Source organism: Sarcophilus harrisii, chromosome 5 (assembly GCF_902635505.1).
Source record: "Sarcophilus harrisii chromosome 5, mSarHar1.11, whole genome shotgun sequence".
NCBI lineage: Eukaryota > Metazoa > Chordata > Mammalia > Dasyuromorphia > Dasyuridae > Sarcophilus > Sarcophilus harrisii.
In genome coordinates, this window is record NC_045430.1 from 222,810,162 (window position 1) to 222,822,806 (window position 12,645).

The 12,645-nt window shown below is 32.6% G+C and overlaps 1 protein-coding gene across 5 annotated transcripts in view; it reads right to left on the reverse strand.

Annotated features, from left to right (window-relative positions):
• CCDC7 (coiled-coil domain containing 7) overlaps positions 1-12,645 on the reverse strand; it is a 95,797-nt gene that overhangs the window by 37,574 nt on the left and 45,578 nt on the right. For all 5 annotated transcript variants that reach the window (XR_004229764.1, XM_003771835.4, XM_031939724.1 and 2 more), the window contains exon 8: positions 7,511-7,566. Coding sequence is in view for 4 of the 5 variants with exons in the window: in XM_003771835.4 (XP_003771883.2) it covers positions 7,511-7,566 (56 nt within the window). In the remaining variant the exon portion in view is untranslated. The remainder of the gene's footprint in view (positions 1-7,510; positions 7,567-12,645) is intronic.

The following is a 12,645-nucleotide window of genomic DNA, read 5'->3' on the forward strand; positions in this document are numbered from 1 at the left end:
AATTCCATGCTAATAAAGACAAAAACAAGAACAAAAAAAAATCATGCCTAAAATATACTCAACTCTGTTTCTCAAAATCTGTGTCTCCCTTTAAGGCTCACAAGAAGAGTCCAGAGTTGAGTATTAAAATTCTTAGGAAAGTATCCTTTCCTAAGCTGCTGTTTTCAGGGAATGAATGGACTTCTGTCCTTTAGATCTTCCTTGCCATCTATGGATGTGTGAATTTAAAGACTGACTCAATCAGTAATCATCTCTTGGACCCTCTCCCTTTGACAAATGCTCTATTCCCTAAACTTCTGAATCCTGTTCATGTTACTTTGGTTTAATGGGATTACATTATAGTACAACTACTAGAAGCAGTCTTTCCTCTTATCACTGGAATAAGAAAAAGTGATGAATATATAATAAAGCATCTATTAAGTGTTTGTGCCATCACAAATCAGAACCAATATCAAAACATCAAAACCATATCCCACCCCATTACCATAAATTTAGAAATAATGACTTATTGAGTTCTCCAGCAAGGGAGCCCCTCCCATATGGGAGTTTAGAAACTCCCTAAAGAAAAAAAAGGCAAAGTTTACATAGGTTTCAATGTAGGCAGATGGCGAGTTGAATATAAGGTATCTCAGGATTGTTCAAGACTATTTCTGGGAGGGTTCCTCCTCCTGGGAAGCAAAAGGGAGGTGGTAAACTCTGATTGATTAGGCCAACTTCTGAAGGCTAGTAGCAGGAAAGGGTATTCTTCAGGTTAGCTATCTCTTGTAATTCACTCTGATGGAACTGTCCTTGCTGTTTTAATCATAGACAGGGTGGAGGTTGTAATACAAATAGGGTCAGGAAAAAATGGAGGAATTGCAAACAAAATAAGTTTGCTTTAGCTTTCATTGTTACCCACAATTCCCCTCTTTAAAACCACTGATAGTCTCACAATTGTTTTTAATAATTCCTAAATCAGTATCAGTCAAGTAAAAATGATAAACAGTTGAGAGAATAGGGAATAGGACCATAACACACATAAAACCAGCAAAAATACAATAGGCTGAATAAAGAAATCCAATGTAGCTGTAACTTTAGGGGTGTCAAGTCCTTTGACAGTGTCTACGATCTTCAGGGTATCTGATAAGCACCTCCTATGCACCTTTCAACGATCAGGGCAGGTTTGTGGAGGTATTTTCTTGACTTTCTCTAGGTACCAGTTCACTTGTGAAGGTTCTCTGAATAATGCTGCTAAAGTCTCCTAGGGATGAATAAGTTAGTAAAACCTTACAAAACCTAATCAGATTGATTTTTATAATAATTAGTTCGTGTGGTGATAACCAGTTCAGCCCTTGTGAAGTTTCCCTTATAAATAAACAGATCCATCAAATAGACTATGCAAGAAGTTAATTTATATTTGCTTCCTTACTATAGTAATTCATAGTGCTTGGGCATATCAACAAGATTCACTGTATTTTTTTAAATTACAATTTTATCTGGCAAGGTTAAAAGGATTTGCTAAAAAGGGAAGGAGAGCTATAATTCTAACAACATCAAGACTGAATCCTCCAGGGCCCAAGCCTAAGGACACAGGCACAAAATGACTTAAAATAAGTACAATAGCATAAAATATCCTTAGTTCTGTTAAATTTCAAGTAATAGTTAATTTTTTGGAACAGCCAATTACTCAAAAAAGGCATCATAGTCAGACTCAGGATTAACCAGATGGGAACTATTCCTCTTCAAAAAGGAAATTACACAATGGGGAAACTAAGTCAAGAGGATCTTACCTTTGCCCATACAAAGTTCTCCCTCAACTTTCGCAGATGCAGATACCCATCTGAAGCAGTTTTCAGATCACACTATCTTTGAGTAGCTCATGGCATTTCCTTCAAATGGTGGTTTACTGATTTAATGGTAATTTAGGCATTTATACTTGAATTCAAAATTCAGATCAATAAAAATTTCAGTCCCAAGAGATTTTGCCTCAAATATTAAGTTTCATTTGTAGCTCAATTTTAATTATAGCTCAGAGCTAGATAGTTATTATTTCCCTTGTGTTATTGCATTAATAGTTAACAATAAAAAGTTTACTAGTCCTTTCTTTAAAAAATTCACTCAATATATTTTTCTTCTTTTTGAGTTAAAACTCATCCTGTCAGAAGATCATTATATACTTCAACAACAATACTATATATGATGATCAATTCTGATGGACGTGGCCCTCTTCAACAATGAGATGAACCAAATCAGTTCCAATAGAGTAGTAATGAACTGAACCAGCTACACCCAGGGAAAGAACTCTGGGAGATAACTATTAACTACTACACAGAATTCCCAATCCCTCTATTTTTGTCCGCCTGCATTTTTGATTTCCTTCACAGGCTAATTGTATACTATTTCAAAGTCTGACTCTTTATACAGCAAAATAACTGTTTGGACATGTATACATATATTGTATTTAACTTATTTTAACATATTTAACATGTAGTGGTCAACCTGCCATCTGGGGGAAGGGGTGGGGGGAAGAAAGGAAAAAGTTGGAACAAAAGGATTTGCAACTGTCAATGCTGAAAAATTACCTATGCATATATCTTGTAAATAAAAAGCTATAATAAAAAAATAAAATAAAATAAAACCAACAAAACTCATCCTGGTACAAATTCAATCACTTGAAATTAAACAAATAATTACATTCTGGAATTCCACTAAGATGGTAAATATATGATCACTCAAAACCCAGAAAAAACACTACTTCCAGGCATAATTTTATAATTTTCTTAATCACAAAACATCAGATACAACATTTCTATATCATAGCAAATTCCTTCTTTCAGTTTGACAAAGGGTATTTGTGACATAAAAGGGGATCCTATTTTCTCAGTGAGCCAACTGATTATTTTAGAATTTCATAACATTTAGCAAGTTTTTTTACAGGGCCAATAATATTTTATGACTTTGCCCCAGTAGGTCAAAGAACCCAGCAAGTTTAGTAAGAAAGTTTTAATAAGATGATTTTACAAGGTCATCTTTTTTCTTCCAATTTCCATAAAGTAATTATTATTTTTACTTTTGAAAATATACCTAATACCTGAAAGTTTTAACATTATCAAAACAGTCTCTAGTAACAATAATTTCACATATGCAGATCAAAAGGAGTAAATCTTTCCAATGATGCAATTGGATGATCTCCTTAACAGTATTTCTTGTACAATGATGATTTCCCAAAATTCACAATACAAGAAAATTTGAAATACAATTATAACATACACAATTACTATGTATTTAAAACATGAAACAAAACTTATTTCAAAGCAATCAATTCTGTTGGATGTATTTCCAAATTGTCTTACATAGAAAATCACTTCATTCTTTTAATTACTTTCTGTCATTCTATCCTGATTACATTCAACACCAGTAGAGAATAATTTTGATCCAATTATACCTTTAACAAAACTTACTTTTGGAGATTCTAAATGTATTGTCTTAATTGCAAATATTAAGCATCTTTTCTATTAAGGCCTGATTTACTTATAGAGGGTCAAACATAATTATCATAACAGAACACATCTCATGTAAAATGAAAAATTCAATCATATCTGGATCTATTCTCACAAATAGTGTATAGAATCTCAATTTTTTCAAGGGCCATTTAACACCAGTACTACACACTATACATTACTACACACTACTTTCAAATAGTATATTGCCCAAGATATAAAGTGACAAGCTTATGTTCTCACTCCTCTTTTAGGGTATAAGAAAATTTTTTGTATTCCTCACACGGGACTAAAACATACCTTTCTAATAGGCCTGTAAGGAAAGACTTTCAGCATGCTATCCTCAAATAATTTTATGTTGCAGTTATATTTCTCTATTTTTTATAACAAAAAAAAACACATAAAGTTTCTCATCTTCTTATCTCAAAGAAATTTTTTTTAAAAAGTCCTTAAACTAACTGTTCTTTCCTAACTCCATAAATTAAAAAAAAAACTTCATTAAAATGTTCTTTCCTAACTCCAAACCTTTTACTTTCAAATCCTCCATTCACAGTAAATATAAATAGACTTCAACTTTCTTTAACTTTCTACCTATTCTCATCTCATCTCTACTTGCTTAAATTTTCTTACTTCTTCTCTTTTTATATCCTTTCAGTGGACTTTGATTAAAGACCTTCAGAACTTCCCCCTTCTTGTTTTTTTAATTTTTGATGCTTTTTTTACTTTCTACTACTTTCTTAATTCCATCTCAACTTTATTTTTTCAATCACATCCTAAACTATGTATAGAACTTTTCTTCACTCCACTGAATTTCTTCTTTATAATTTTATGCAAGTTTTTATTAAACTATACCAAGCAATTGCAAAACTGTTACCTTTTTAAAGGTAATAACCCTAAAGGTGTTATTAGCAGCTTCATTTTTAGAGTTGAAGAAAATGAAGCAGGCAAAAGTTAAGTGGCTTGCCCAGGGTCACACAGTTAATAAGTATATGAGTTTGAGTTCAGGTCTTCCTAACTCCAAGTCTAGCTTTTTTAACTGCTTCACCACCTAGCTTTCTCTAGGAACTAATTAGCAGCAATTAGTCAAATTAGAATTAAGAATAACTATAAAATCCTATAAGGAGGAGAAGAGAGATTAGAATCAAGAAAATCCATAATATTTGAAAATTAAGAGCAGTAATTTACTTAGAGAAAGTCGTTTCAGTTGAGTGATGCTGTCAGAACCAAGGCTAAGATTTAGAAGGGTAAAATTGACTGAGCTCTAGCAATTGTGAATCTTTAGTAAAAATGCACAAAATATTTTTTGGGTCCAACCATTCAAGTAATTATGAATTCTCCTTAATGTACTATAGTCGAGTTCTAATTTCTTTTTAGTCTGAGAGGTTTTATCAAATGATTTGCTAAATCTAAGAAAATTATATTTTCAGTATTCCTGATTTCCTAGTTTAGTAATCACATCAAAAAAGAAATAAGGTTGCTTTTTCCTGACTTGTTATTGATAAACAAATCTTGGTCACTGCTCCTATTTCTAGATTTAATTGTGATGTTTAAGAGCCAATGAGCCCCTTCAATTAGGATGTTAAGATTACAGGGCATCTTAGGAAAGGGACATCTCTTATGAACCTAGAAAAATTCAAACAGGCTGCTGCAACAACCCAAGTTTCCTCCAGGAAGTTTATCAACTCACCCTTTCTTAATAAAGCTTTAGAAAAACTTTACCATAATGGATTTTTATTGTAGTCACCTAAAATCTCTCCACCCTCTTACACTATTGTCTCATTTCACTGATTTAGCTTTAAACACAAGAAGTTCTTTTTTAAAAACTTGAATTATCTATTAATCCTTGTTTAGAGAACATTGTGAATATCTCTGATTGATCCTCAGTAACTGGGAACTGCTTCTGAGATACCTGGCAATTAAGAGTGAGGAGAAAGAAATCTGGTAAAAAGAGCATACTGGATTCACAGAAACCATGAGATAACCTACTTCTTTTATTTTGTGTGCTTTCTCTTCCTGGACTTCCAAAGAAGAATGCAAAAAGAAGAAAAGATAAATGATATCTCTTCTCTATCTTTTAAGGATATTGGAGGAGGGGGGGAACATGGCAAGAAGCCTAAGATTGCCTGAGTTAAGCTGAGACTGGAATTTTTGACTTGTAATTCCTGTATGCCATCATTTGTATTTCCTTTTCTGAGAAATGGTCTGATAGTAGCAATCCAGAGGATGGGTTATTTTCAAGACTGCAGTTATGTCTTGGGAATAATTCATGAGTTTAAGTATTTCCAAGTGCAAGAGTTGGGTATTTTTACCCAAGAAAAGATTTCCTCAACAGTGTGAAATTTGGAGAAAGTAGAAGACTTTTCAAAGGTAAGAAGACCAAAACCATGATGGTTAAGCAGATCTAGATCAACCTTTCATGATATTGTGCAACTCCAAATGAGTAGGAAATCCCCTCCTTTCAGAAGAATATACTAAGTATAATGTACTCTTTTGTATTTTATGATTTTTATTTTTGTTCAATCTATCAATCAACAAGCATTTGTTAAATACCTACTTAGCACCAGGAACTGTGCCAAGTACTAAGGATACAGAGGAAAGTGAAATCACCTCAGCCTTCAAGATTATTCAAATAGTCTAAGGCATTTTTAACCAGCAGAGGGCACTGTCTAGCAGGATCTGTTATACAGGTGAGGGAAAAACTCACCTTTGGAATTTGGAGTTGAGTCACTCCTCTCAGACTCTTTCCTACCAACAGGTGGAATGGTAGGACTTCTAAGTAACTGCCATCCCTTTTCCCCAGAAAGCTCAAGTAGAATTAAATTCTGCCTTTTAGGGAAGTTACCAGAATTTAATGAGATTTTCTCTTTTGCTTAGAACCTTTAATTAGGAAAGCAAACTTTATCATTTTAGAGAAGAGGAATGGGATCTTTGTCCTGTTTTCCACATATCAATCCCAGAAATTCATGATCTCTCTTGCAGCAACTTCCATTTTAAATTAAAAAAATACAAGCATATAACATAACGTTTATGATAATGGTTTTATATAATCAAAAGATTAAACTAGAAAAGTAAACATTATGAAATCAGAAATTTTAAATAAATCAAAAAACAAAGGGAAAATAAAACCTTAGAGGGAGTGCCTACATTTGCAAGCAAAAAAGTCAAGAGGGATTAAATCTTTTATATCTTTCCTATAGCAATTACAATCATTAATTCCTTTGCAAAAAAGTATCAAAGAAAAGCCTGAGATTTGCCATCTCCCATAATTGAAAGTGGCTTCTCTCATTAGAGCCCCCACAGGCAAGATGCAGTCAGTGTCTACTTGGATTGAGCTCTGTCTATCTCTTCAATTCTATTGCAATCGTGTTCCCCTTATGTGCCCTTTGCTCCTCCTCTGCGCCTGACCAAAACTGCTAGTGAGACTACTAAACAAATTGCTTAGTATTCTGCTAATACAACTGGATAAAAGAAACTCTTTAACTTCCAATTCCAATTCCAGCTTTCACCTCATGATAAAATTTCTGCCAGAGAAGAGGATACTACCTCTCTTTCTGACTGATTCCCAGGGATCCAACATAGCTATCCTGAAACTTCTTCCTTATCTGAAGGGAAATTGGTTCTACTACCAAGCTACAAACATATATACATATAAAAACACAAATATAAATACAAAATTACTTTAGGAAGAAGGTAATGGCAGCTAGATAAAGACCAAAAAAAGGGCTGCATCAGGAAGATAACACCTGAACTGAGTTTTGAAGGAAATAAGGAACTCAACAAATCCTGAGACAAGAAGACTGTTGTGAGTAACAGCAATATCCAACTTTTATATTTTATTTATAAGTATATACATTTGAGTTTGTAAATATTTTTACAAAGTTATATAGTAACTTGTCACTAATTTTAAATAGAAATATCTATTTATCATGAGAAAATAAAGCCATATTAGAAATTTTTAGAACTTTTACTCATGATTTTTACTACAATATCCAAAATGTTTTAAAAGCAATATTAATGAAAAAAATTGTCACCTTCAATCATCTTCATTACTTCTTGATAAATCTGAGTTGTTTCTGATTGGCTGTCCCTGTCAAAGTTTACCACAATGAAACCTAATTTAATACATAAATATTAAGAGTTGAAGTTACATTTAACTGTGTTTGCTGTTCAGTCTAAGAAGTGCTGTGGGTACACATTCACAAAAGAGAAAAATAAAAATGTTTTATGAAAATTGTTAATAATTTTTTTAAAAGTAATAAAATGAGAAACAAGTAAAGTTTATGTCCATAAAGATTATGTCTAATCCAAACTATGACTCAAAAACAAGAATGGAAACAAAATAAACAATGGCAAATGTATAATCAAATGCAAACAAAATAAACAATGGCAAATGTATAATCAACAAGAACAGAAAACTTTTGGAAAACCAAAAATTAAACTCAAAATTTAACTAAGTAAATCTTGGCAGTTACATGTTATGAATCAAGAATTCAAATATGCAGGCAATTCAAGATTTTTTCTCCTTTTGTCCCTAATTCTCTGTAAGTTAATGGGATAAGGGAGTTTGAGATTGCCAGTCAATAAGAATCAAAAAAAATCTTGCTGTACTTGTTAAGCCTTTTTAAAAAAAAGAAATAACTCATTCTTACTTAACTTCTACTGAGTAGAGAGTCTATAATAATTAACCTCTGGCTATATATATCTAGACCATTTGACTCTGGGAAATTATTGTTCTATATATGTTTGATGTAATGTAGTTGTTTATAAAAGTAAATTCTAAATAGATAAGTAACTAATCAAAAGATGGAGAAGAAAGAACATAAAAAGGACATATTACTATCCATTTATTAATTCGTTCAGTTATTCAATTAATATTTATTGAGTGGATACTATTTGCACAGTTTTCTTTTGGGAATACCGAAAAAGTACACAGTTCCTACGCTCAAAAAGAAGTTATAATCTCACCAGGAAGACCAAATAAATGCATGAAAAGTTAGAAATAATGAACAGGACATGGCTAAGTGCCAAGCTAGATAAGACAGGTAAGGGTGAACATGAAAACAGTAAGGAGGAGTAAAAAAGAAAGGACACTGCAGAGACAAGCACTTAAGAGGTGGGGGAAAAAACCCTAAAATACAAAGCCTCAATAAAACCTTAAGGGTAAGAATCTCAGAAGTCAAAGTTTTTAACTAAGTTAGGCTAGGCAGAATACTCAAATAGAACTGTTCAGAAAAAATTATCAGCTGTATCTTTGAAGAATGAAGGCAAATCACCTTGTTTCCTTAACATCAATAAAGAAGATATTTATTGAATATTCAATTAATTACTATGCATTAAGCACACTTACACCTAAAGGGGGTATGACAAGAGTACCAGGAGATGATGAAAGAGAAAGGAGACAAAGAAAAAAGTCATAGGAGAAGAACCAGGAGAAAAGAGGGTTACTAAGTCTAAAGAAGAAGAGAATATTCAAAAGAAGGGAATGATCAATGGTGTCAAAATCTGCAGAAAAGACAAAGAGGATAAGGAGTGGGGGGAAATGCTCAAATTAAAGGGAGAGGCTTAAAGGGATGAACACCAGGTAAAGATTAATTCAGTAGTCCAGATGGAAAATAAGAGCAGTAGAATGAATGAAAAAGAGTTGATGGAGAAGGGAAACATTTGATTTTGTATTTCTGTTCACCATGTTTACCAGGTAAATATTCAGCTCATTTTTTTTTTCTCAAATGCCTTAAATCTCTCTCTCTTGTTGAATGCTTACTCTTTTGGGGAGGATGTCAAGTTTGATAGGTAAATCATTTTGGGTAAAAGCATGAGGTTTTTTTTTTCCAGGATATAGTCCATAACCTTTCAGTTTTTGGTAAGTACAGAATAATCTTATGTTGTTTGAATTTTCTTTTTATTGGAAGACCTTCCTCTTTTGCTGCTTAAGAAATTTATTGTTATTGAAACTGCTAAATTTAGTGTAATGATTTAAATCATTATTACTATTGTTGTTGAAACAATTCTGTAGATTCTTTTGACAGGTGCTTTGTTTTCTGTATATAGAGTTTTTGGCAATTTTCTTATGTTTTTTCATGCATTGTGATATTCAGTTTTTTTGGTTTTAATCGTTCAAGTTCTGGGAGAACTGTGACCCTTAAAGTACATCCTGTCTTTGAAGTGAATGTCTTTGGCTCATATAGAAAACAAGTAACTTTTTAATGTTGCCTTTTGCTTCTCTTCTGCCAGATTTTCTTCTATTGCAATGATTTTTGTATTCCATATCTGTTTGTTTCTCTTTTACTTCTTTAGAAAACAAATTTTTCTAATCTATTGTGTTTTTTATTTCTGAATTATAAATTGTGACATGTATTGATTACTAATTTCACTTCTTCCTTGAACCCTTCTGAAAATGTTTGTTGTTATTCCATCCTATCTTAGGATTTTCACAAAATTCTGTTTTTGTTAGGAATTTCTTAGGAATAACTTTCTTTTTTGTTATAATATTTATTCAAAAGTATTTATATTCTCTTTCAAGAATTAGCACTTTCTAAATCACTATTGATCAGAAAAATGCAAAGTAATGCAACTCTTGAGATACCACTACACACACAACTCTCAAATTGGCTAAGATGACAGAATAAGATAATGACGAATGTTGGAAGGGATGTGGGAAAACTGGGACACTAATATATTGCTGGTGGAATTGTGAATGGATCCACAGTCATTCTGGAGAACAATTGGAACTATGCTTAAAAAGTTAACAAGCTATGCAAACCCTTTAAACCAGCAGTGTTTCTGAGATCTTAAAGGAGGGAATGAGACCCACATGTGCAAAAATGTTTGTGGAAGCCCTTTTTGTAGTGGCAATAAACTGGAAACTGAATGGATGCCCATTAGTTGAAGGATAGCTAAATAAGTCATGGTATATGAATATTATGGAATATTATTTTTCTGTAAGAAATGATCAGCAGGAAGATTTTAAAGAGGCCTAGATAGACTTACATGAACTGATGCTAAATGAAATGAGCAGAACCAGGAGATCATTGTACATGGCAACAAGAAGTTTATTCGATCAATTCTAATGGGCGTGGATATTTTCGACAATGAGATGATTCAGATCAGTTCCAATAACCTTGTGATGAAGAGATCCACCTACACTACGAGAGAGGACTGTGGGAACTGTGGGACCACAACATAGCATTTTCGCTCTTTATGTTGTTGTTTGCTTATTTTCTAATTTTTATTTTCCTTTCTTGATCAGATTTTTCTTATGCAGCAAGATAACTGTGTATAAATATGTATACATATATTGGATTTAATGTATATTTTAACATATTTAACATGTATTAGACTACCTGACATCTAGGGGAGGAGGGGAAAATTTGGAACACAAGGTTTTGCAAGGATCAGTGTTGAACAATTACCCATGCATATGTTTTATAAATAAAAAGCTTTAATTAAAAAAAGAAAAGAAAATTACACATAAAAAAAGAATTAGCACATATTTTCTTTTAGTCTTAGGATTCTATTGGTTTTATCTTTTATGTTCTGGGTTTTTTATTAAGTTTTTTCCTAATCAAATTCTGAGTGCCTCAGCCATTTCCTTATATTCCCCTTTTACTCACTTTCTAATTCCTCTCCCCTCCTTTATTAATGAATATATATCAGGTCTGAACTAAAAATCTTCCTCAATATCTTCTCATACTGGAGGAATTAGGGGATCACAAGCCTAAATTCCTGAATTAAGTAAGTCTCTTGGGACATTGCTTGAGTCCCAATTGGGTAACAGTCCCCTTTCTTTCAGGCTCAGTCCAATTTACATTCTATATTGGCTTTCCTCCTTTCTTTCTCTAATTGGACTAAATCAACATCTGCAACTTTTTGTAGAGAAAATGAGGGCAGTAGAATGTTACAGGCAGAGGATCTGCAATGACTATCTAACCTAGGTGGCTTTGTAAAACACACACACACAAAACAAACAATACATTGTCCAATCCCTTTCTTCACATGGTTAATCAGAATAGTGTCTTCCAATTGTTGAGGATGGGAGGCAGATAAGACATGAGGTGTGTTGGCAAAATCTCTGTATCAGAAGTGAGAGGGGGAAGAGAAATGCATTCTCAATGTAAGTCCCAAGCATAAGCCAAAAAGTCTTTTTTGTGTATTTCTGCTTGAAACCTGGAAGTGGAGGAAAAATGTTGAGAACATGTTTTAAAAATTAGTTGATTCATAAGGATTTTATCAAGTTGGAGTAAAAATTTTTTATACAGTGGATTTAGCTGTAATTGCTAAATATCTAGTATTTAATTTCTCTTGAGTGGGGATGAGAGGGGAGTGGATTTTGAAGAATTTTGAGGATCTGAGCAAAGTAATTCATCATCTTTTGATTCCAACTGTAAGAAATATTTCAAAGGAAAACTTAATTATATTCAATGATATGGAGAACAAGGGAGAGGGAGAAGCTGAAGTTTTCTTGCTTGGCTTATTGGGTGATGCCATTTATAAAAATATGGAATTTAAGAGGAGAAGGAAAGAACAAAGTTTCAAAATATATCCAGGTATATATATATATCTAAAAGATATATGAAAATGAAGGTGTGGAACAAGGCAGGAGAAGTCAGATAGATATATAAACATTTAGGATCATTTTCATATAGGTGATAATTGGATGAAAGCACATGAGGTAGATAAGGCTAGAGGTCAGAGAAAAAGAGTGAAAGAGAGCCAAGAGAAAAAGCTGTATTTAGGGAGCTAAAACTAAAAAAGGAGCCAAATTCAGAGAAATGGTAGGAATAATAGGAGAATGCAAAGCACAAAAACTTAATGGAAAGTTTAGAAAAAAAATTAATTGATCAATAATACCAAATGATGCAAAGAGATTTTTAAAAAAGCAGTGAGGACTAAAGATTTGTCCATTAAATATTCACTGTTGATCTTTTAGAAAATTAATAGACTGGGGATAGGGGAAGATGTCATATATTAGGTAGCTAAAGAACAAATAAAAGCTGAAGAACTTAAGGCAGTAAATGTGGATTGCTCTTTCAAAAAGTTTGGTGGTAAAAACAAAGAGAGAGAGAGAATGATACAATAGAATCAAGTAAAGGTTTATTTTAGACTAGATTTAGATGAAGATTTGAAAGTGTTTGTAAACCAAAGAAAAGGTAAGGAGCCAGTGAAAAAC